Consider the following 25264-nt stretch of genomic DNA (forward strand, 5'->3'; position numbering starts at 1 on the left):
ATGCAGTTGTACATGCTGTACATCCTCTGCTGACACTCCTCCACATGGAACTATTTATACGTCAAGAACTGCCACCCAGGCATCGTCTGAAAGCCTTTCAAGCACCTTAACGTCTAGCCCATGCCTGCTCCGCCATCTCTAACTGCGTTCTCCTCTGAATCTTGCACAAATTTCTTTCTTGTAGTTTTCAACATTGTAAAATAGCTTACATGGGGCACCTTGGTGGCTCAGCAGTTGAGCATCTGCCTTCGGTCCAGGGCGTGATCCTGGGGTCCCTGGATCAAGTCCCATGTCGGGCTCCCTGCCGGGAGCCTGCTTCTCCCTCTGCCTGTGTCTCTGCCTCTGCCTCTCTCTCTCATGAATAAATAAAATCTTTTTAAAAAAAAAAAAAAAGTTTACACAATAGTTGTTCCAACCACTCTGAACCCCTTGAGGGTAATGTCCATTATCTTACTGATCACTTTATTTCTAATATCTATCATAGGTCGACATTCAGTAAACATTAAATTGTCACATACAGTTTGTATTTTCAACTTTTTCATCTTCTCTAACCAAAACATGAACAAAAATGGCAGAGCACAAAAACCAACCAACCAACAAAAAAGTTGCTGGTACCAAAAGCCCAGGATGAGGAGTTGCAAAGGAACAGTTCTGAAATACTGGGGCCTTGGGCAGATGGAAAATTACAGATTAAAAATATGCTTAGACTCACCCAGACAGTATGCTGATTTTTACCAGTGTTAACACTAGCCCAGTGTTTGAATTTAACTTCGAGAAGCGCAATGATGATGGTATTTCAGGTAGAAAAACTGTATTAGAAGAGGCCCCCTCTGTGTAAGTGCCTTGACGTACTCAGCAAAAGGTGAATCAAGCCCTCAGGAGCCCTATGCCTTGTAAGTTACGAACATCCCCACTCTGCCCAGGCAAAGAACCTTTGGGATTTATTAAAAGTTGTGACTTGGGATCCCTGGGTGGCGCAGCGGTTTAGCGCCTGCCTTTGGCCCAGGGCGCGATCCTGGAGACCCGGGATCGAGTCCCACGTCGGCTCCCGGTGCATGGAGCCTGCTTCTCCCTCTGCCTGTGTCTCTGCCTCTCTCTCTCTCTCTGTGACTATCATAAATTAAAAAAAAAGGAAAAAAAAAATAAAAGTTGTGACTTGAAAAAGCAGTGCAGTTTTATGTGACCGTGTCTTGCCTACTTCGACAAAAGCCAAGGGTGTCACATTAAATGCAATTTTGTAAAGGGGCCGAGGCAAGATGTGTCATCACCCAGGGAGCCGACCTGATCCAAGGGACCCGGGTCTGTGTGGCTTCCCTACGCTGTTTACTAAAGGCCATTCCTCCCAGTCAGGCCGGACACCAGGCATTCCAAGGGCCCTGGGGGCTGCATTAGGTGGTGAGGCTTGAGCAGAGAGCTGCATTCTTACTACTTAACTCCAAGGTATTATCAGCATAATTGTTTATAAAGTGGGGGAGGAAGGGAAACCCTTCTGAATTCAGTGGGAAAGCCTGGTGGGCCTGGCAGGGACCGTATGCTTCTGTGTTTATGATATTGGGAAATAGACAACCATCACCCATCACCTCTCACTGTCCTCCGTGGCTGCTAAGGAGGCCAGCCCTCAATTTTAGGCAGCTGTGTTTATCCTTGGAGTCCATATATTTGCATCATTTATTTTCCCATCCTGATTTTCTGTCTTGATGCTCCTTTTTTCTTCCTTCCTTGCATGACTTCTCACTGTCAGCTATCCCACACACTATGTATGAGGCAATGCAGCCGAACAAGGTCAACGCTAAAAAAGGAAAAGCCTCCCACAAAGACATCTCTTGGGGGGTCAGATCTTTATACAATAAATGCCCTACTGTAGAGAGTGATTTTACTTTCCACCACAACTTGGCAAAAATCTGAAATACCAAGGTTTTACCCCTATACTTCTGCGTCCAGATCGAAACAACACAATCAGGATAATTAGTTTTTTCAAAAGATAATCTAATCACAAAATGTTTCCAATAGCCAACCAAACACATAGGAGAGATTTTATGTTTAAGTTCACATGAAAGAACATGCATTAACCTGGCTGTTCTCTGACTTCTCCTAAGAGTGTTTGCTATTGTTGCTTTACTTAGCATCAGGTGGGATTCCAGCCAGGGAATCTGATGGTATTTCTAGATTTTCCAGTATTTAGCTCACGGTCCCCATGATCAGTTCTCTGTGTGTGGCCCAAGTACTTAGACATACTACAATTTCTTCTTTCCCCAGGACAACTAAGAAACATTGCCAGTTTCATGAGGAGCCAGGGCTTCAGGAAGAGTGGTACCACATGGCCCCTGGAAATGAAACCTGAAAGAGGACAAATAAGCAGTTAGAAAAATGAACGTACTACCTTGGCGAGTCCCACGTGTCTCAGTTACATCCAAAGCAAAATCCAAATGCTCACCGATACAGTATTATGAGCTTTGTTCCCACAGTTTTCATCTAGTTTCTGACAACTCTAGATGTAGATATTTCACTACGGGTTGGTTCTGGTGTTTGAGGGAATTTAGGAAAGCAATTGCCTAGAATTTAGGTGCCATACACAAGAATTTTATTTAAGGGGGAGCAGAGCCATAATTGTAAGATTCATTTTGTGACTGTATGGCCAACCTTGTAACTGAAGCTGTAAGTTTTCCAAAATCTATATATTACATTAGAACAGCATTCTCATGCGCTGAGGACACAAGAAAAATAATCTCATGCACCAAACATACCATGTACATTTTAGCTGAATGAACAGGGACTCTTAAGCCATCTGTTGTTTTTGTTTTTTTTTTCCCAAGATTTTATTTATTTATTCATGAGAGAGACAGAGAGAGGCAGAAACAGGCAGAGAGAGAAGCAGACTTCCTGCAGGGAGCATAACTCGAGACTGGATCCCAGGACCCTGGGATTATAACCTGAGCTAAAGGCAGACACTCAACCACTGAGCCACCCAGGTATCCCCCATCTGTTGGGCTTTATGAATGACTTACAGTCAGAAAGTAGAAAAGACCAAAGGGGACGGAAAAAAAAGAAAAATTAATAATTGTTGCTTCCTTCAAGGAAAAACACAACAGGGACCAAAAAAAAAAAAAAAAAAAAAAAAAGCCAAACTCTGAATGCAGGATTCAAAGGATACTATGAAAGCAGGATTTTTCTAGTGATTTCAATATTCATATTGTAGATTCTTGACACAACACAGATCATGAACACCTAAGACCTCAAATACTCTTCTCTCTGGATAAAGTGCCACTAATGGACATCCCCAACCAACCAACTCTTCTGCTATCTATGGTACGTTCAACACTGGCTACCAGAAAACTAGTCTCCTGCACAGTGAGAGCCCCTTGGGGACTTCCCCAAAATTATAGCCAGTCACAGAGAACTTTTAGGGAATTCCCAGAGGTCAGCTTTCCTCCCTAAGAAAGTGACTTCTGAGTGTTCCTTTCCATGTGCATCCTTCTTCCACTTTACAAGAGCAAACCATACCTCTCCCCTATATCTTACAATGATGCCTTAAAGCAGAATGTGAAAATGTACGGGGAGTCAGATCAAGGGACGTTTGAAACGTTGGTGTAAACCTCAGCAAATAAACAGGTTCGAGAGAGTGGGTGACAATGCATCTGTAGGCAAGTAGGGCAATTTCATTCTTGATTTTAATAAAAGAGAAAGTGGGTCTGGTCTGATAAGACTGTCCATGAACAGATCACAAAATGTGATACAAAACTACTCTGTGTGTTTTAGCATATAACTTGAAAAGAGACCCAAAACCTGGGTGGCAATGCCATAATAAAATTCCTTTCCTGCCTTGGGAATTGTGTGGCTCACATTCTCCGGACCAATGTCTATAAAAAGTAAAAGCTAAGAATTATAATTGATGTTGGGAAGATGAAATTTAGCTTGGCCAGTAATAATCTAGCCTGCCCTCCCTTGGACCAGGTAGACTAGGAGACACAGATAGAGCCAACTGCAAATAGGAAACAGTATTTCTTTCCCCAGGATGAGCTCTGAAGTATCATAACAACCCCATCTTTGAGTGACTACTGCTTTTTTACTCACGGAGAAATTTTCTCTAATATCATAAAGTATCAGAAACTGCTTTTAGAAATTACAGCAGTGAAAGATAAATGTGCTTGGAGAACCCACATCACTTTGCGGCCGAGCAGCAACCTTGATTTCTAACCCTGGGGCAGAGCTTCACACAGGCGTGTCTGGGCACAGTGTTGCACATCCACCTTCGATGTGCGGTCTCCAGGGAAACAAGACCCTGCACTGCCAGCCAGACTGCACTGGACTCCCACACAGTACTGCTTGCTGTTCAGTCTCCCAAAAATGGCTTCCTTTAAATTTCACCTAAATTCCACCTTCCCTCCAAATCCTATAAGAGCACCTTTTCCTACATTTGGGGACACACACCATGTTCCTCTGGGATGCAGCTTCCCTCATTTACAGGGAGCTAGGGTAGACCTGATCTGGTGACTGCAGGTGGACTGGGCTAGAACCACGTGAACTCTGTCTCCTTCCAACACTCATCCAGGGACACACAAAGTAATCTGAAAAATTCACGGCCTGTGCATCTATTAAGAGATGCATTTGCAATACATTTGCACTTTTATGGAATTATTAACCAGAATTTACCATTCACTTGTCGTCAACAGTCATACCACAAATTACTAATAAGTGACAGTTCAATCTGGAGGAATTCTTTTAATAAAACATTTTTTAAATTTTAAGGAAATTGAAAACTGACTCATACCATATTTTGCTACAGAAATATAATAGGGTAGTCAACAAAACATTCTTAGGCATAAAAATAAATTACACAAATATAAATTTGTTATGAAAGTAGATGGAAATACATGTTCAAGGAGGAAAAAACATGAAGGCTGTTAAAAAAGGTTTGTGTATTGGGACACCTGGGTGGCTCAGCGGTTGCATGTCTGCCTTTGGCTCAGGGCATGATCCCAGGATCCAGAATCCGGGATCGAGTCCCACACTGGGTTCCCTGCAAGGAGCCTCCTCCCTCTGCCTATGTCTCTGCCTCTCTCTCTCTTTGCCTCTCATGAATAAATAAATAAACCTTTTTTTAAAAAAAAGAGTTTGTGTATGTATTTTGTAAATACATGATGATAAGTATCGAGTAGTTGTGACATTCACAATGGATTTATTTAAAACCATAATGGTGGTTTTATTATAAAAAGTCAATATTTTATTTCCAGGACACTTGGAATCACATCTTTCTCAACCATTTCTATATAAAATTTTAGATGTGAAATTTAAAAATGTGAAAGACGTACATGAACAAAAGTTCTTGAGGACTTCTGTTCTCAAAAGACTGTGTAGCACACAGCACCCCACTCCCCAACAGCAGGTGACTCAGGACCACTGGGTTTACTCATGTCACTGCTATTGGTTAATGTAATTATCTAATTTAAATAAAAGTTATGCAACAGGGCATCCCGGGTGGCTCAGCGGTTTAGCGCCGCCTCCACCCCAGGGCCTGATCCTGGAGACCTGGGATTGATTGAGTCCCACATCGGGCTCCCTGCATGGAGCCTGCTTCTCCCTCTGCTTGTGTCTCTGCCCCCCTCTCTCTCTCTCTCTCTCTCTCACTCTTTCTGTCTCTCATGAATAAATAAAATCTTTAAAAATCTTTAAAATCTTTAAAAAAATGCAACAAACTCCAAAAAAATACAGTTGTTATAAGAGGCTTACTCCTAAGAACATCTGATGTATGCTTTGGAAAGGCATGGCAGGTCACTAAAAATAATTCTATTTAATTAGTGTAGGTGGGAAAGACTAGGGGGAAGGATGCTTCATAAATTTCTTTTCATAACTTCTTGTTGCACTTTAAAAGAGAAAAAAAAAAGGCAGAAAAGTATCCAAACCACAGTTTGTAATCCAGTAATTCCCCACAACTCCCAGATGATACACCTGGGCCACTGGTCAAATATACTAACAGTCCTCCTCGAGCCCTGAAATAACTGATCAGAAAGTCTAGACTAGTACCTTGGGATCTGATTTTCTTTTTCTTTCTTCTTTCTTTCTTTCTTTCTTCTTTCTTTCTTTCTTTCTTTCTTTCTTTCTTTCTTTTTTCTTTCTTTCTCTCTTTCTCTTTTCTTTCTCTCCCTTTCTCTTTCTTTTTCTTTTCTTCTTTCTCTTTCTTTCTTTCTTACTTTCTGTCTTTTCTTTTCTTTTCTTTTCTTTTTCTTCCTTCCTTCCTTACTCCCTTCCTCTTCTTTCTTCCTTTCCTTCCCTTTCCCTTTTTCCCTTTCCCTTTTTCCCTCTTCTTTCTTTTCTTTCTCTCTCTCTCTCTCTCTCTCTCTCTTCTTTCTTTCTTTCTTGGTTGGTTGTCTGTCTGTCTGTCTTTTCTCCTTTACAAAATAAGGGCTGAGGTGATTTTTATCTTCAGGGGCATGTGGGAACACCAGAAGAATTAGGAGCATGATCTATGCACAACAGGCAACCTGCATAATCTGGCAGGTCCCTACTCACAGAAAAGGCCTTCAGCTAGATCAAACAAAGCAAAGCAAAATAAATGAATGCAGTTTTGTTAGAAGTGAAAATATTTTTAAATAAATAAAATATTCTTACATTATCTTTAAGTGGATTTTGTTAAGGCCTATGTGTCCTTACACCTACCCTTTGACAGTCCAGCCAGGTAGGGCCCTGGACTTCCTATAACTGGTCAACCATAAGTTAAAAGTAAACTCCTGACCCTCTTGCTGAGCAAATACATAATTAAATCAATCTATAAAACAATTTTCTAGCTGAAAACCCCTTACAAACTCCACTGGCTGTCGCTTTCTTTGGGGGCACTTCTTCCCCCTGCAGAAACATGGTACTTCCTGACCAACTGACTGGCCTCTCTCCCTCCCTCCTGCTACACCATCCACACTGACCTCCAGTGCTTGCTTCGGCAGCACATATACACACTGACCTCCAGTGCTGTCCCTTGCACCTCCCAGGTGTGCTGTGGCTTGGGGAGAGTGGAGAGTGGGAAGGGCTCTACTCCAGACAGTCCTGTGTCTGGAAGGATTTTTTTTTTAAAGATTTTATTTATTTATTCATGAGGACACAGAGAGAGGCAGAGACATAGGAAGAAAGAGAGTCAGGCTCCCTGTGGGGAGCCCAATGCAGGACTTGATCCCAGGACCCAGGGATCAAGACCTGAGCTGAAGGCAGATGCTCAACCACTGAGCTACTCAGGTGTTCCAAAAACTCTGTGTCTGGAAAGCTCTTAGCCAGACAATCTCCTTAGCCAACTAAATCCTTTACGTCCTTCAAGTACACTCAGACATCTTCTCAGTGGGACTTACCCTAATGACCTAAGTGAATCCTGCAATCTCTCTTGCTCACCTCCAACTCTACGTTTGCTTTTTGCTACAGCCTGCTACCCACCTTCTCACCTGCTACAGAATTTGCACATTTATTATGCTTATTTTTGATTGCCTCTGCCACTAGAATGTCATCATAGTAGATTTTTTGGTTTCCTGATACAGCCTATCCTGAGCACCTAGAACAGAGTCTCGCACAGAGTACGTACTTAGTAGGTATCCGTGGATTTCCACTGAATTCTAAAGTTTAGAAAAATTCAAAGGTGAACATGGTGGTTACTGGAGGCCCCAGAATGCTTGGAAGGTACCATCTCTTGGGTGAGCACAAATCCTATTTCTGTCTCAGCAAATGCACAGACCCTCATGTGCCAAGGACCCGGGGGTTGAATAACAAAGTCTTGAAGCCAGGTATGCCTGGGTGGCTCAGTGGTCGAGCATCTGCCTTTGGCTCAGGTCATGATCTCTGGGGTCCTGGGATCGAGTCCTACATCAGTCCTACATAAGGGAGCCTGCCTCTCCCTCTGCCTATGTCTCTGCCTCCCTCTGTCTCTCATGAATAAATAAATAAAATCTTAAAAAAAATAAAAATAAAACCCTGAAGCCAAATCTAGAGTAGGATCTACTCTAACTATAATGGCTTGTCAGAAATCATCTGACACACAACCATCAGGCATGGCAAAAATGACAAAAACAAAACTGGAACTAATTAACACCTTGAAAATATTAATACATTTTAATGGGAGGCAAATTCTGTGACTCTGTCTCTAAATTAGAATTGGGGCAAGGAGTCTAAACAACTTGAACAAGGTCTAAGCGGTCCCGTGAGAGCCAAGTTTGAAGTGTAGGCAGCATCCCTACTCCCTAAGTAATAAAGAAACTTAGGTTAAAAAAAAAAAGTGTTATTCCACCAGTTGTCATTTCTCTCATTAACCTAGAAGAGTTGTTGGGAAATTTTTTTTCTGTAAAGAGCCAGAGAACATCTTTCAGGCTTTGCAGGCTGACACTGTGGCAATGACTCAGTTCTGTTGTTGTAGGGCCAAAGTGGCCGTGGACAATACCTAAACACATGGCCATGGCCAAGTTCCAATAAAACCTTATTTACAAATACACTGTGAGTGAAATTGGTCTACAAGAAGCAGTTTGCCGAGCCCTCACATAGCGTAAAATTCAACCAAAATCTATTGCACGTGAGATGTACGAGAAAATCCTGCCTTTATTAAACTGTGCATTAGAAAACTCTATCACTCTAGGGCCTGGCTCCCTGTTTGAAAAGTTGAGACGGGTAAGAAAATCATCTACATCTCTTCTCAATGCCAGCTTGATGACTTCTGCATAAAAGCATGATCGTTCACGGGACAGTTACACTGGTAAGAAAAATTTGATCAAAGTTTCTTTTTTTTTAAAAGATTTTATTTATTTATTCATGAGAGATGCAGAGGGAGAGAGGCAGAGGGAGAAGCAGGCTCCATGCAGGGAGCCTGAGGCGGGACTTGATCCCAGGACCCCAGGATCGCGACCCAAGCCAAAGGCTGACACTCAACCACTGAGCCACCCAGGCGCCCCTAAGAGGGCCAACTTGTGAAATGATATTATAGGCCACAATTCTCTTCCCAACTTGCAGGAGAACTATGTTCCTCTCACAGGAAGACACACACAACGGATGCCCAGTACCTGCTGGGTAGTCCCAGGCATAAGGGGTAGAGGCCAGCTCTGGGCTGTGGAAGCAGTCTCCTTTTCTTCTTTTTCCTCACCTGCATTTTGTTACTTTCCTACCATGATGATTTGTCTTCATTTTTCATACTTAGTAGAGGTGAGCTGGAGAGCATATGACTAAAAATCAACCACATTAGAAGGGACTGGGGATGTACCTCACGTCCTTCTTCAGAAAGTTGATTCCTTCCTCCTCTTGGAGGATTCTGATGCTCTTTCAAACAGATGAGGGGCCAGTGTTGTCTGGCTCTGATGTTCCTTTTCAGGATGCATGCTAGCCCTGGTGCTAAACATGCGTGCCACAGTGCATATTAGAGGCCTCACATCTATTTTTCAGGGGATAAGTTAGAAGGGAACTTAATTTTTAATAGGACAGCTTTATTGAGATATAATTCACACATAATCGGGGACCCCTGGGTGGCTCAGCAGTTAAGCGCCTGCCTTCAGTCCAGGGCATGATCCTGGAGTCCTGGGATCGAGTCCTACATCAGGCTCCCTACATGGAGCCTGCTTCTCCCTCTGCCTGTGTCTCTGACTCTCTCTCTGTCTCTGTCATGAATAAATAAATAAATCTTAAAAAAAAAATTCACACATAACCTGTTTAAAATGTATAATTTCATGGTTTTTTTCTTAGTATATTCACAAAATTGTACAACCATCACCACAATCAACTTTAAAACATTTTCATCACCCCAAAAAGAAACCTCTCCCTACTAACAGACACTTCCCAGGGGCACCTGGGTGGCTCAGTGGTTGAGCATCTGCCTTCTGCTCAGGTTGTGATCCCAGGGTCTTGGAACTGAGTCCCACATCGGCCTCCCCACAGGGAGCCTCCTTCTCCCTCTGCCTATGTCTCTGCCTTTCTCTGTGTCTCTCATGAATAAATAAATAAAATCTTAAAACAAAACCAGACACTTCGCATTCTTCCTGACCCAAACCCTAGACAACTACACATCTATTTGGAATCTCTGTTGATTTCTGGATTTCTCAAATAAATGGAATCACAGGATTTCTGGTCTTGTATGTCCGGCTTCTTTCACTTAGTATGTTTTCAAGAGTTATTCATGTTGTAGCATGGATCAGTAGATCATTCTTTTTTATGGCTGAGTAATATTCCATTGTATACATGTGAAATTTCATATATTTACTAATCAAATGAAGGACATTTAGATTGTTCCTGCTTTTTGATTATTATGAGCAATGCTGCTATGAACATACACATTTTTGTGCAAACACGTGTTCTCATTTCTCTTGGCTATATACCAACGAGAACTGCTGGGTCATATGTTAAATCTGCATTTAACTTTTTGAGGAACTGCCCAGCTGTTTTCTAACGCAGCTGCACCATTGTACATTTCCACCAGCAACAGATGAGGGGTTGAGTTTCTTCACCAATACTTGTTTTGTTTTAATCATAGCCATCCTAGTGACTGTTAAGTGGAATCTCATGGTGGTTTTAATTTACGTTTCCCTAATTTAATAATATTCAGCATATTTTTTAAAGATTTTATTTATTTATTCATAGAGACACACAGAGAGTGAGAGAAAGAGGCAGAGACACAGGCAGAGGGAGGAGCAGGCTCCATGCAGGGAGCCCAACATTCGACTTGATCCTGGGTCCCCAGGATCACAGCCTGGGCCGCAGGCGACGCTAAACCGATGCACCACCGGGGCTGCCCCAGCATATTTTCAATATGTTTATTGACCATGTGTATTATGATTAGAAAAATGTCTATTCAAATATTCGGCCCATTTCTAAATTGGACAATTTGTCTTTTTATTATTGAAATGTGAGAGTTCTTTATAGATTCTGAATGTAAGTCCCATACAAATAATAGACTTGCAAATGTTTCTTTTTTTTAAAGATTTTATTTATTCATTCGTGAGAGACACAGAGAGAGAGAGAGAGAGGCAGAGACACAGGCAGAGGGAGAAGCAGGCTCCATGCAAGAAGCCCAATGCAGGACTCGATCCCAGAACCTCCTGATCATGCCCCAGGCCTAAGGCAGATGCTCAACCACTGAGCCACCCTGGGGTCCCTAGACATGCAAATATTTCCTCACATTTCATGAGTTTTTTCACTTTATTGATGGGGCCTATTGAAGTAAAGAGGTTTCTAGTGTTGATGGAAAGCCAATTTACCCCTTTATCTTATGTTATTTGTGCTTCTGATGTCATGTCATAGAGGCTTTTACTAACTAAAGGCCACAAAAACTTACTTTTAAGTATTTTATACTTTTAGCTTTTAGAGTTAGGTCTATCGTGCATTTGGGTTAATTTTTATATGTGGTATGAAGAAGGAGTCTCATTTCATTCTTTTGCAGGTGATAATTCAGCCATTCCAGAACCATTTGTTAAAAAGGCTACTCTTGGGGAACCTGGGTGGCTCAGGTGGTTAAGTGTTGGCCTTTGGCTCAGGTCATGATCTCAGGGTCCTGGGATGGAGTCCCACATCAGGCTCCCTGCTCGATGGGGAGCCTGCTTCTCCCTCTCCTCATCCCCTGTTCATGTTTTCTCTCACTCTCTCTCTCAAATAAATAAAATCTTTAAAAAAAAAAAAAAAAAAAAGGCTACTCTTTCCCTTAATTGTCTTCATACCCTTTCCAAAAATCAGGTGGCCATAGATTGAGGGTTTATTTCTGAACTCTCAATTCAGCCCCACTAATGTAGATGTCTATCCTCATGTCAGCACCACGTTGTCTTAATAAACTGTAACTTCCTAATAACTTTTGAAACTGCAAAGTGTGAGTTCTTCAACTTCATCATTCTCTTTGTTTTGGCTATTTTGGCCCCCATGCATCCATATGACTTTTAGGATCACCTTGCCAATTTTAGCAAAGAGGCCAGCTGCAATTTTGATAGAGACCAGCTATGTCTGTAACTCAACTTGGGGAGTACTGCCATCTTAACAATAGTGTCTGGTCCAAGGACACGAAGGTCCTTCGACAGACTTAGATCTTTTCATCTCTTTTACTGTATAGTTTTCAAAGAATCGGTTTTACATAGAAGGTAATTTTTTAAGAGAATGTCTTCCTACTTCCTACCACTTACACACAAATGAAGAAGTGGACTGAGGACACAAACATACTGACTAAAACAGACGGAGGAGATTAGATTCAGTCAGCCCAGCTGCAGAGGATCATCAAGTGTATTTACATACAGTCTATGGCACTTTTTTTTTTTTTTTAATCCCACTGAGGACTCAGAATGCTGGTCCTCATCCTGGCTCCACATCAGAATCATTGAGGAAGTTTATGGAAATCATGATGCCCAGGCTACACATGAGACCAGTTACATCAGAATCTCATGTCTGGTACCCAGTCATATTTTTTAAATATGTAGCTGACATGACAACCACTGGCTAACGTAATGATAACAAGTTTTAGTGAAGTTTTATATTTTATTTATTCATATTTCTTTATGAGTTATTTATGTTCTACCTTATTCTAGAAAGGTATGGAGCCAACTGATAAAAAATATAGAAATTAAAATAAAGCGAAGACAAAACAGCCAGGGCAAAGGGGCATTTGGGTGGCTCAGTGATTAAGCATCTGCCTTTGGCTCAGGTTGTGATCCCAGGGTCCTGGGATCAAGTCTTGCATAGGACTCCCCCCAGGGAGCCTGCTTCTCCCTCTGCCTGTGTCTCTGCCACTCTGTGTCTCTCATGAATAGATAAATAAAATCTTTAAAATGACAACAACAGCCAAACAGCGTGAAAAAAAGAAAGCAAAATGAAGCTGAGCATAAAACAATTCAGAATGAGACTAAAAACGCATTGTCTGATGGTCTTCACTTTCCATGCAAATATGGGTGATAGGATCAGCACCACGACATGGCCCCAAGTCTAATATTAAGGATATTCAGGAGATATTTGGCTGCTGCCCAGGGAGAACAGTGGGTGACAGAGGTCTGCACGGGCATCTCCCCGACTAAGTGCTGGGTATTCAACTCACCTACACCTAAATGCCATTACCAGCTCTCACTGAAAAATGCAAATGAAAGCCAAGGCTACGGAATCAAAGAACTTTCAAAATGTTCATCAAAGAAGTTTCAAAATATGAACAACAAAAGCCCTAAGGCAATTTCCCTGGGAAAAGACATAGCTGCCTTGGTCTACAGTTAACGATATTTTGTTCTTCCATCAAAGCAACTATAGACCAAATTAGAAAACAAACTCTGTGTCTTTTTTTTTTTTTTTTTTTTAAATGAGAACAGTAGGTAAGGTCTGTTCAGATGACACGTCTCAATCTGCTTAGTACCTTCCATCTCCCACCTTGGTAATCCCTGTACCTGAATCTGTTGGTGGCTGGGGTGGTTTCCATGTTGAATTCGGCCACTGGCACTCCCCGGGCAGACACCTGGGGTGCAAACATGGCAGCAGGATAAACCACAGAGGAAGTTCCCACCTACAAAGCAAAGGAATGGAAACGGATGAATGACCACACTTTGGGCAGAAAAAACATTCTCAGAAAACCTTACATAAGCTCAGGCAGGTTTGTGGCTCTGGATGTGAGGGAAACTAAGCTAGATGGGATCACTGGGAAGCTTCCAAGGGAGAGATGGGAAGTTAGGAGACATTCTTTTGGTTGATTACTAGAAAAGATTGTTCTAGAAGAAATGTAGCACAAATGGAGAGAAATGGCAGATCATTTACTCAGTTTAGTTTCTGCTCTAGGAGGTGATGCCAATAATCTATGCCCCCTTTTAACATTAGAAATTTCAAAAAAAAAAAAAAAAAACATATGTGTCATTCATAATCCTACTACCCCAAGATAACAACTGTTCACATTTTGATACATATTCTTTCAGGTTCTTCCCTACAAATATGTATTTACAAATGTGCTTTTCAAGAAAGGAAAGACCAGAACACACTGTACAAACCAGCTTTTCTCATTTGACCCTCAGTCATGAGCACTGATGCTACACTGGAATGCACTCAATAAATACTGGCTGGATGAATACACACCCAAGAGAATGTGCTTGTTTTTAAAGACATGTTAAGGAAATTCTCAAATATGCATACCCGTTGTCCAATTAATTCCACTTTTAGGAAAATATGTCCTAAGGAAAGGATCTGAAGAGCATACTAAGAAGTTACGTCTAAGAATATTCACCACAGCATTATTTAAGATATGAAAATGTGAAATGGCCTAAGTGTCCAAAAAGAGAGGATTGGTTAAATATCTCATTTTATATCCAGGAAATAGAACGCCATGCAGCCAATTAAAAGATGATGCGGATCTGTGGATGTACTGATGTGAAATATGCTAAGTGAATTGCTACGCGAATAAAGTTGTTTCAAAACAGAACATACCATCTGAGCCCATTTTTGAATTTTAAACAATATGTATACATCTGCATGAGAAAAGGTCAAGACCAAGGGTGGGCAAATGTGTTTCTGTAAAGGACCAGATAGTAATTTTTTAAGGTTTTGTAAGCCAGACAGTCTCCATCACAAATAGTCAACTCTGCCATTAGAGCGTGAAAGCAGCCATAGACAACCCATAGAAGAATGGACATGGCTGTGTTCCAATAACACTTTATTTACAAAAACAAGTGGCAGCCCAGATCTGGCCCACAGGCCACAATTTCTCACTTCTGATCTAGGAAAAAAATACACTAAAATGCTAACAGTGGCTTTTTCTGGATGGTAGAGCTATTGGTGATTTCTAATTTCCTCTTTATAATTTTGTACTTTTTGTATTTTCTCAAATTTAATAATGAGCATGTAGTACTTTCAAAATCAGAACCAATAACATACTCTTTTCTTTTTTTCTTTCTTTTTTGGATGGGGAGGGGGGCTTTGTGAAGCCCAAGATATGGTCCTACACAGTTTCATGTTTAAGATTAATACATATTCATTGTTTCTTCATTTTTCTGTAGGGTACCACAAAATCTCTCCACACACAAATCAGAAGGGGGAAGGAAGGAAAGGGAACGGGGGGGGGGGGTGGACAGGAGGGGGCAGGAGGGGGAGGGAAGGAAAGGAAAGAGGGAGGGAAAATACAACAAACTCCATCCCAGTTCCAGTGTTCCAGAAAATCTCAAGGATCGGGGAAAGGAGAGACCTACCACTAGACATAAGTCACAGAGGGTCAGCTCTTTGTCAACCTCCTCCAGAACGGCAGGATCCAGATTTTCTCCAAACCACACGACGTGAGGTCTCAGCAGGCCCCCACACCCTGCCTCTTCACACCTGTAAGAACAGTATTCTTCACCCAACCCTGACACCTGCCCTGCCAGGTCTGCCCAGGTGGGTCACAGGAAGGCTAGGGGCTACCCCAAATCCAGTCTGTGCAGATAGGTGGCTCTGATCCTTCTTATCCTGTATTCCTCCCCTTTCAGACCATGTGAGCTTATCCTGAATATAAAGTACTCATTTTAGGGGTGCCTGGGTGGTTAGTTAAGCATCTGCCTTTGGCTCAGGTCATGATCCCAGGGTCCTGGGTTCCCCACGGGGAGCCTGCTTCTCCCTCTGCCTATGTCTCTGCCTTTTTCTCTGTATCTCTCATGAATAAATAAATAAAATCTCAAAAAAAAAAAAAAAGAAAAAGAAAAGAAAAAGGACAGACAACAGATCCAAATTGGAGTCACTGTGCTAAGCCCCACGCCAGCAAACCAAGACTTCATACCTAACCTGGCTGCAACTTCAGGCTCTCTGGAGAATATGACCTTTAACCAGTCAATGTGGAATGACCTGGTCAGCACTACTGGGGTAATTTGCCTGAAACACCCCCTTGGGCGCCTTAAAGGAAGGTGACTTTGCCTGAAAACAATTCCCTCTTTGCTAAAAAAAAAAAAACCTCCTTTCCCTGCCTCCTCCTGCCTTATAAAAGTCTTCCATTGTGTGGCTCCTTGGGGCTCCTGTTTTCTGTCAGCTGCCTGAGCATGAATCTCAGATAAAGCCAAATGGATCTCCAACATTGACTCAGTTGGATTTTGAGTTTTAACAGCAGCCTCCTCTTTCCCAGCTACTTTACAGCACACATTGTGTGGCTGCCTGGGAGGAACCAGGCTCAGACCTGCCTCTAACACCCCAACCACATGCTAGTCTCATCAATGGCCTCCTTTCCTGTTTCCTCAGAGGCACCTTTTTCTTGCCCTGACCACAGTCACATTCTTCAGTGTCAATTACCAAAAACCTCTCATCTTTCACTCCCTACTACCTCTAGGTCCTCTTACATACAGCTTCTAAAATAATCCTCCAAACATCATTTTCATCACGACAACCTCCTACTAAAGAACTGACCAGGATTCCCTACTGTTTTAGATCAAATTTTAGAATTTGTTAATGAAAATCCTTACTAAGAATCATAAAAAGGGTTCTGTGATTAAATAAACTGGTGAAATATTAACATATTGTAAGCACTTTTTAAAGAGGAACTGTGGGGCACCTGGATGGCTCAGTCGGTTAAATGTCTGCCTTTGGCTCCAGTCATGATCCCAGGGTCCTGGGATGGAGTCCCACATTGGGTTCCCTGCTCCTTAAGGAGCCTGCTTCTCCCTTTGTCTCTGTCTTATCCCCACCTCTCACAAATAAATATAATCTTTAAAAAAAATTAAAAGAAACAGTGTATTTCAGCATATTAAATGCTCTGAGAAGTCCTGCAGTAAAGCAAACATACTTTGACTTTGTTTAATATGTGATTTCTATATTTACTTTAGCACATGTGTTTTTTTCAAGTAATGCCCATCAATATCACATGGATCTAGTGCTCTATGAAATATTTTAGGAGACACTGTGGTAACATATGGTTTTGAAAAACTGACATAAAAATAATCTTTCTGGGACACCTGGGTGGCTCAGTGGTTGGGTGCCTGCCTTCGGCTCAGGGTGTGATCCTGGTTCAGGGAGAGTCCCACATCGGGCTCCTTGTGGGGAGCCTGCTTCTCCCTCTGCCTGTGTCTCTGCCTCAGGAGAGGCAGAGGGAGAGGCAGAGGAGAGGGAGAGGTGAGGGAGAGGAGAGGAGAGGAATCTCTGGAAATCTGGGAAACCAAACATTGATCAAAGCTTTTGTACCCACCGGGGAAGTTTTTCCACTGGGATTCTGGCATCTTGAGCTTCAGGGTCTGGAGCACTGAAGTAAGTAACAGGAGAACAAGAAACAATGTCTTTGGTATAATCAAAGAACAAAGAGATAACACAACCCAAGAAGTCTGCATATTTGCCTGGCAGCATATAGTACAAAACCCATAATTAACGCATGCCGACTTACAAGGGACTAGAAGGACAGACGCCAAACAATTAACTACTGGTGATTATACCTCAAGAGAGGGAATTTGTATGTGGAGAGGGGATGGAGCGCCCGGTATGTTAAAGGGGAGTTTCATGATATGCACTGTGTACGTCATCATAACTTGAATCTTCTGCTACAATACTGTATTGATATATTACTTGTGTAATTTATACTGATTTAAAATGGCCAAGTAAGGAGCGCCTGGGTGGCTCAGTCAGTTGAGCATCTGCCTTCAGCTCAGGTCATGATCTCAGGGTCCTGGGATCAAGCCCCATGTCAGGGTCCCTGCTCAGTGGGGAGTCTGCTTCTCCCTCTCCCTCTGCCCCTCCCTCTGCTATTCCCCCCTGCTTGTGCTGTCAAATAATAAATAAATAAAATCTTTTTAAAAAAATAAAATGGCCAAGTAAAAACTTTCTCAATATTCCAAGTCTACTCTTATTTTCTTCCCTAATTATAATAGTACCTGTTCATCATAGAATTGTTAGGAAATTCTAGAAAGATATAAAGAAGAAATCAAAATTTTCCATAATCCCACCACTCTTGATAATCACTGCTAATAATATTTGGTTGTATTTTCCTCTGGTCTTTTACCTATATACAGACATGCCAACATGAAGGGTGTGTGTGTGTGTGTGTGTGTGTGTGTACTAGAATCATATTATAGTATTAGGTAAGAATTAGATCCTGTGGTTTTCACTTAGCACTGTAAATTTTGAGCAAGACATTTCTTTCATCACATGGCTGCACTGTATCTAGTCTTATTTCTTACAAATATCCATGGGACTCCTAGGCTAATGTTTAATTTCCTTACATTCATGCTCAACTTAAGAGAAAATAATACACACTCATTCTGTAGGGCAGTATAATTACCCTTTTCCTGATAAAGCTGGACAAATTGGACTCTTGTAATTCTCAGCCACAATTCCACAAGAGGTACATCGCGTTTTAAATAAGCTCCCTGAAAAACACAAATTAAACAAGACTAGAACAGAGTATAATCAAGAGCAATTGTCTCCATGTCTAAATGGGTATAAAATAATCTACTTTTTATATGTTCATTTTAACAAATGGGCTTGCTCTGGGTATGAAGGGAAATACAAAGGCATACAGCAGTCCTGAAGAAGCTAAGAGCATCTGCCTCCTGGACTCAAAGGGCAGGAGGAGAAGTGAGGTTTTACTCAAAGAGTGAACAAAGCCTGGGGAATAACAGTGGGACTCAAGGACAGATAGGACAGTCTGCTAAGGATATCATCTCCACGTCAGGACTCCTAAGTTTTATGAGACAATAACTTATTTTGTCAGTTTTACTACAGCCATTTCCCCCATGTAAGCATCTCTGAAATTCCATGTGTCCTACGACTGTTACCAGGCCAGATGCAGGACATGAGGTGGCTGTCGTAGCCTGCGATCACACACCTGCTGAAGGGTAACGATGACGAGTGAGATGGGCAGCGGCTTGGGTGTTACTCTTGGTGGCCTGATGGAACGAAGGCGAGCCCTGGCCATTTACGCCAACAAACCACTGAAGGACCATTTGAGGAGGAAAATGAGTCCTAGTTATTGTCTGTAACTCTTCCACTGACACCTCTGGGAAAGATCTAGAAAGGCTTGGTATCAGACTTTGGATGTGTGTCAGCAGCTTGGAAGGGAACCCAAAGACAAGGAGATGAAGCCTTTTACGGAATGCTGCATCACCAATCCCCTCAGCACGCACAGAAGACAGTCACTGACGCCTCGGAGTTATTTGCAAGTGATACAAACAAGCTGGGTCAGAAGACATACCTTACCACTTTATTTCACTCACATTTTGTGTTTTATATGCAAAAGCGCAATATAGGTGCTAAAAATCTGTGTCTAGGTAAGTTTTAACAAACCATTCCTGTAAGTACAAAATAACAATTCTAAAGGATAATAAAATATCATGGTTTCGGCAGACTATTTTCTTCATAAGGTTCACATAAAAAATGTGATGAATCGGGGGATCCCTGGGTGGCTCAGCGGTTTGGTGCCTGCCTTTGGCCCAGGGCGTGATCCTGGAGTCCCGGGATCGAGTCCGGCGTTGGGCTCCCGGCATGGAGCCTGCTTCTCCCTACTCCTGTATCTCTGCCTCTCTTTCTCTCTCTATCATAAATAAATAAATAAATCTTTAAAAAAAAAAAAAAGTGATGTATCAAGGCACCTGGGTGGCTCAGTGATTGAGCGTTTGCCTTCAGCTTGGGTCATGATCCTGGGGTCCTGGGATCAAGTCCTGCATCAGACTCCTTGCAGGGAGCCTGCTTCTCCCTCTGCCTGTGTCTCTGCCCCTCTCTCCATCTCTCATGAATAAATAAAATCTTTAAAAAAAAAAATGTGATGGATCTTGAGGTGCCTGGGTGGCTCAGTCAGTCAAGCATCCAACTCTGATCTCAGCTCAGGTCCTGATCTCGGGGTTGTGAGTTCAAGCCCCACGCTGGGTATGATGCACCCTAAAATTGGTGGCATCTTTAGCTTGATGAAAGGAAGGGTTTTCTTTTGTTTTCACCTAAATTGGAAGAGAGTTCTAATTATCTGCAACCCCCAAGTCCCAACTAATATGCACGTATTATCTTACTTAATCCTTTTTAAAAAAATATTTATTTATTCATGAGAGACACAGAGAAAGAGGCAGAGGGAGAAGCAGGCTTCATGCAAGGAGCCCGTTGTGGGACTCAATTGCGGGAATCCGGGATCACACCGTGAGCCAAAGGCAGATGCTCAACCATTAAGCCACCCAGGCATCCCTATCTTATTTAATCCTTAAAACAACTATAAGATAGGTGTTAACACCTGCATTTTATACATTTATACATGGCAAGTGACACCACTTACATTCTGACACTGCAAAGAAATGAGAAGAATCACATGGACAGACCCAGTCAAAGAAGGTGCCAATAAGGCACTAAGTCAGCAGGTGGCCGACTACTGCTGGGACATGAAAGTGAGACTGGCCCCAAGTGAACCCTGCTCAACTGCCATTATCTCAGGCCAAAATGTGCAACTTCACTGCATACCTAGAGACCAGCAACATTCCCCACTGGGTCACTGCTTCTGGAAATTCCACAGTTAAGAAATGCATTCCTTGGGATGCAAGTTTTGTAGACCCTTAAATACAAACACCCTGGGGAAGAAATCTCGCATGCCCATTTATGCTCATGCTCTTGTGTGAATGGACTGATTAGACTTTTGGTAAGCCCCAAAGGGAGGGTTAAAGAGGACATGAGGGAGAAGCAGGGTGTCACCAATGCAGAGAAGGGAAGCCAGCGGGATGTAAGACAACCTCCACAGGCATCACAGACTCGGTGGGCTTGCTACAGGGCAGGTCCCAGATCTGGCAGCTTCCTCCAGGCTTGCGGGTGGAGCAGCCGCGCAGCCTCCAAGCTGCGGAAAGTAAACGGCCACCCCCAGGAATGCCAGGCTCTTCCCGGGTGGTTCATGTTCAAGCCATAGCTGTTCGACAGCCCGAGCCTCTTCTCTCCCCCCCTCAGCCCAGCTGGGCACTTGCACCTCTGCCCTGTAATGTGCACACCAGACACCTCGTGTCGCCGTCTCGTCAAATGCAGATTCTGGGGGCACCTGGGGGGCTCAGTCGGTTAAGCGTCTGCCATCAGGGCAGCCCAGATGGCTCAGTGGTTTAGCGCCGCCTTCAGCCCAGGGCCTGATCCTGGAGCCCCAGGATTGAGTCCCACGTTGGGCTCCCTGCATGGAGCCTGCTTCTCCCTTTGCCCGTGTCTCTGCCCCCCCCCCCTCTCTCTCTCTCTCTGTGTGTGTCTCTCATGAATAAATAAATAAAATCTTAAAAAAAAAAAAAAGAAGTGTCTGCCTTCAGTTCTGGTCATGAGCCCAGGGTCCTAGGATCGAGTCCCGCATCGGGCTCCCTCCTCAGTGGGGAGTCTGATTCTCCCTCTCCCTTTGTCTGTTGGTCCCCCTGCTTGTGCTCTCAAATAAATAAATAAAATCATAACAATGCAGATTCTGATACAGTGGGTCCAGGTGGAAACAGCAGGACGTGTGTTTTGTTGTCTGGTCTTGCCCCCACATGAGGGCCCCTCACCATGGATTTCCAGAAGGTTCTTAGTGCCAGCCCTGCGATGCAGCTCATCGATGTTTTGAGTGATGACCATGACCCGTCGGCCCTGCTCGCGCAGCTGGGCCTCACATTCGGCAATGGCAAGGTGCCCCGGGTTTGGCTCCTTGCTGAGCATGACCTCCCGCCGATAATGGTAGAACTCCCACACCAGGGAAGGGTTTCGTGCAAAGGCCTGAGGGGTGGCCAGGTCCTGGGGGCGAGAGAAGAGGCAGGAGTCAGAGAGGGCGGGACACACAGGCGCTCCGGACCATGGCAGCAGGCAGCGCTGGGAGGGGGCAGGCTGCAGCACACCTACCACAGGCCCACGGACGTCCCCACTAGGGACAGGGCTCCGGGCACCAGGCTGAGCCCCAATCCTGGACTAACAGGGGACCCTGGAGAAATCGGTTTTAATTTCTCCACTTAATAGGCAGGGATATCGCAAACTGTCCCATTTATCAGTTAAGAACCTTATGGACAGGAAGCAAAGTAATGCCAGAAGGGATTTAGGTTGAATCTGTTTTTTCATGGAGCCCTAAAATACTGAAAGTCAATTTCATTTATCTAGGGGAAAAATGTATGATGCAAAATGCCCACCTGAGGTCTAACGGTCACAATTGAGTTTTTTATGATTATAGCTACACAGATACACACAACTACACATATAAAAGAGCATACGTGTTAACAGAATATTTAAAAAATATGTTTTTAAAGGATGATTCCTCTTCTAGGAGAGAAAATCCTCCATTGTAGTGAAAGGTAGGAGAGTAGCTGTCATCTGGAACTGCAAGCCAATGGGGAGAGGGCCACAGGGGAAGCTCTGGCAAGAACTGAAGCATTCTCTATCTGGACTGTGGCGGTGCTGGTATTACGCGTTTTGACTATAAAGGTCACCCTTCTGCCTAGCAGTAGTGTCAGCCTTCATCTGGGGAATGAAGGGGGAGCAAACGTCTATGCTGCAGATTATCCACATCCACCCTGGACTGGCTTCCTGCCCTCCACTCAGAACACAAGTGGCCTGACATGGTTTACGGGTGGCACATGAACTAGTGTACGTGTGTCCCTGGAACACAGCTGGAGTCAAACACATTCTGTTGACTTCTTTGCTTCCCCACAAAATCTGAGCTGCTTTGACGCTACTCACCACATCTCTCCTCTAGGAGAGACCCTGAGGCCCTCTAGGCCCACACCCACTGCTTCTCTAATTCAGGGACTGCTCTGTGTGGATCCTCTGTCTTGTGGGACCCTAAGAACCCTATGCACGGGCAGCCCTGGTGGCTCAGTGGTTTAGCGCTGCCTTCAGCCCAGGGCCTGATCCTGGAGACCCAGGATTGAGTCCCGCGTCAGGCTCCCTGCATGGAGCCTGCTTCTCCCACTGCCTGTGTCTCTGCCTCTCTATCTCTGTGTCTCTCATGAATAAATAAATAAAATCTTTAAAAAAAAAAAAAAAAAAAAACCTCTGCTCTTCTTCCTCCCCGCCTTCACCTTTAAGGCAATGATCCTCACATCTACATCCGTAGGCTCATCTCGAGGACAGCAGAAAAGTAACAAATCCCAAACATTTGCCAGCCCGAGGCATTTAGTAGGGAAGGAAAGGTAGGTTCATCAACCCTTCACTTAACAAGAACCTACCTACTAAATCTGGAATTCATGACTGAAGTAACTATTTATGATGACCTTCATTCAACCAACAAAGGTCTACTAAGCTCTTACATGTGCCAGAGTTCTGGAGCTGGGGACAGAGCAATGTACTGACAAAATCTACATTTCTAAACTAGGGATATCTTGGGCCAGAGGAGGGGAGGAGGCTCAGTGCCTAAGGGTCTAATGGTACATTGTAACCAGGATGGGTGTTGGCTCACTTGTTAAAACTCATTGATTAAATACACACTTCAAATCAGTGAGTTTTATTGCATGTACAGTTAACCCTTAAACAACGTGGGGGTTAAGAGCACCAACCTCTGTGCAGTCAAAAATCTTGCATGTAACTTCTGACTTCCCCAAAACTTAACTACTAATAGCTTCTACTGTCAACTGGAAGCCTTACCAATAACATCAACAGTTAAGTAACACATATTTTGTATGTTATATGTATTATATAATGTATTCTTACAATAAAGTACACTAGAAAAAAAGAAAATGTTAAGAAAATTGTAAGGAAGAGAAAATACATTTACATTGCTGTCCTGTACGGATCAATGCCGAAAATATGTTGTCTGTTTACACCAGAAATCATCTGTCAGGGCCTACATCAATATTCTTATATACGATACAAAAGACTATAGATGTTATACAGATTACTAACAGTAGACATCAAAAAATAAAAGATAGGGGCACTAGGGTGGCTCAGTGTTTGAGCATCTGCCTTTGGCTCAGGCAGTGATCCCAGGGATCAAGTCCCACATCAGGCTCCCCGCAGGGAGTCTGCTTCTCCCTTTGCCTATGTCTCTGTCTCTCTCATGAACAAATAAATAAATAAATCTTTTAAGTAAATAAAAGATAATGTTAAAAAATTCATATTTATTTATGCGTGAAAATTCATACACTGATAATGAAGAAGTACCCATAGGACTGCTTTATGGTCCCTAGTGCAATGGATAACATGGCTTCAAGGTAGCTGGTCTACCAGCTATACTAATGAATGGTTATAGTATCTTTACGGCATTCAGTATTATAGCCATGTTCATAATGCAGTATTAGAAACATTGTTATGGGGACGCCCCATAGCCACACAGGTGGCTCAGTGGTTGAGTGTCCGTCTTTGGCTCAGGTCATGATCCCAGGGTCCCGGGATAGAGTCCTGCATCAGACTCCCTGCATGGAGGCTACTTCTCCCTCTGCCTGTGTCTCTGCCTCTCTCTCTCTCTCTCTCTCTCTCTGTGTGTGTGTGTGTGTGTGTGTGTGTGTGCGTCTCTCGTGAATGAATAAATAAATAAAATCTTTAAAAAAAAAAGAATTTATTGTTTTGGGCTTGATGGCTTTCACAGCTTCTTCCCTAATGATGCCATCTTTACTAGCATAATCCTTCCAGACTTTCATGATGTTCTGTCAGGGTACCCTTCCACAGTGTTGACAATCCTTTCCATAGAGCACTGTGTTTCATGAGCCTTAAAGGTCCTTATAACCCCCTTGACCTACAGGCTGAATTAGAGATATTGTGTTTGGGAACAAGTAGACCAGTCTGATGCCTTCAGTGTTGAACTCACGGGCTTCTGGGTGGCCAGGGGCATTGTCCAATATCAAAGGAACATTAAAAGGCAGTCTCTTATTAGCAAGGTACTTCATCAATGGGGCCCATCCAGAAACAGGATTCTTGTTGTCCAGGCCTCCTTCTTGTACAACCAAGACTGGCACCTGCTATTTATCTTTTCCCTTGAAAACTTGTGGAGTTATCAGCTTTATAGATAAGGGCTGTCCTGATCAGAAACCTGACTGCAGGGCAGCCTGGGTGGCTCAGTGGTTTAGTGCCGCCTTCAGCTCGAGGCATTATCCTGAAGACCTGGGATGAGTCCCACATCGGGCTCCCTACATAGAACCTGCTTCTTCCTCTGCCTGTGTCTCTGCTTCTCTCTGTCTCTCATGAATAAATAAATAAAATCTAATAAAAAAAATAAAAATAAAAAAGAAAGAAACCTGACTGCATTTGTATAAAACGGTAGAATTAGCCTATCCCTTCCTGTCTTAAATCTTGGCATCACTTCTCTCTTACTAATAAACATCCTTCGTAGCATATTTTCCCCCCAGAACAGGGCACTCTGTCTATATTAAAAACCTGTGTAGGGGGATCCCTGGGTGGCGCATGGGATCCCTGGGTGGCACAGCGGTTTAGCGCCTGCCTTTGGCCCGGGGAGTGATCCTGGAGACCCAGGATCAAATCCCACGTC

At 43.2% G+C, this 25264-nt stretch overlaps 1 protein-coding gene across 3 annotated transcripts in view; it reads right to left on the minus strand.

Moving 5' to 3' along the window:
• Positions 1-2124: 2124 nt before the first annotated feature.
• SIRT5 (sirtuin 5) overlaps positions 2125-25264 on the minus strand; it is a 37910-nt gene continuing 14770 nt past the window's right edge. For all 3 annotated transcript variants that reach the window (XM_055322838.1, XM_055322839.1, XM_055322840.1), the window contains 6 exons: positions 21366-21591; positions 18167-18254; positions 17084-17137; positions 15132-15255; positions 13350-13465; positions 2125-2337 (listed from right to left, as the gene is read on the minus strand). In XM_055322838.1, coding sequence (XP_055178813.1) covers positions 2262-2337; positions 13350-13465; positions 15132-15255; positions 17084-17137; positions 18167-18254; positions 21366-21591 — 684 coding nt within the window. In that variant the 3' untranslated portion in view covers positions 2125-2261. The remainder of the gene's footprint in view (positions 2338-13349; positions 13466-15131; positions 15256-17083; positions 17138-18166; positions 18255-21365; positions 21592-25264) is intronic.

The sequence above is a fragment of the Nyctereutes procyonoides genome, unplaced genomic scaffold (genome assembly GCF_905146905.1).
Source record: "Nyctereutes procyonoides isolate TBG_1078 unplaced genomic scaffold, NYPRO_anot_genome, whole genome shotgun sequence".
Taxonomy (NCBI): Eukaryota; Metazoa; Chordata; class Mammalia; order Carnivora; family Canidae; genus Nyctereutes; species Nyctereutes procyonoides.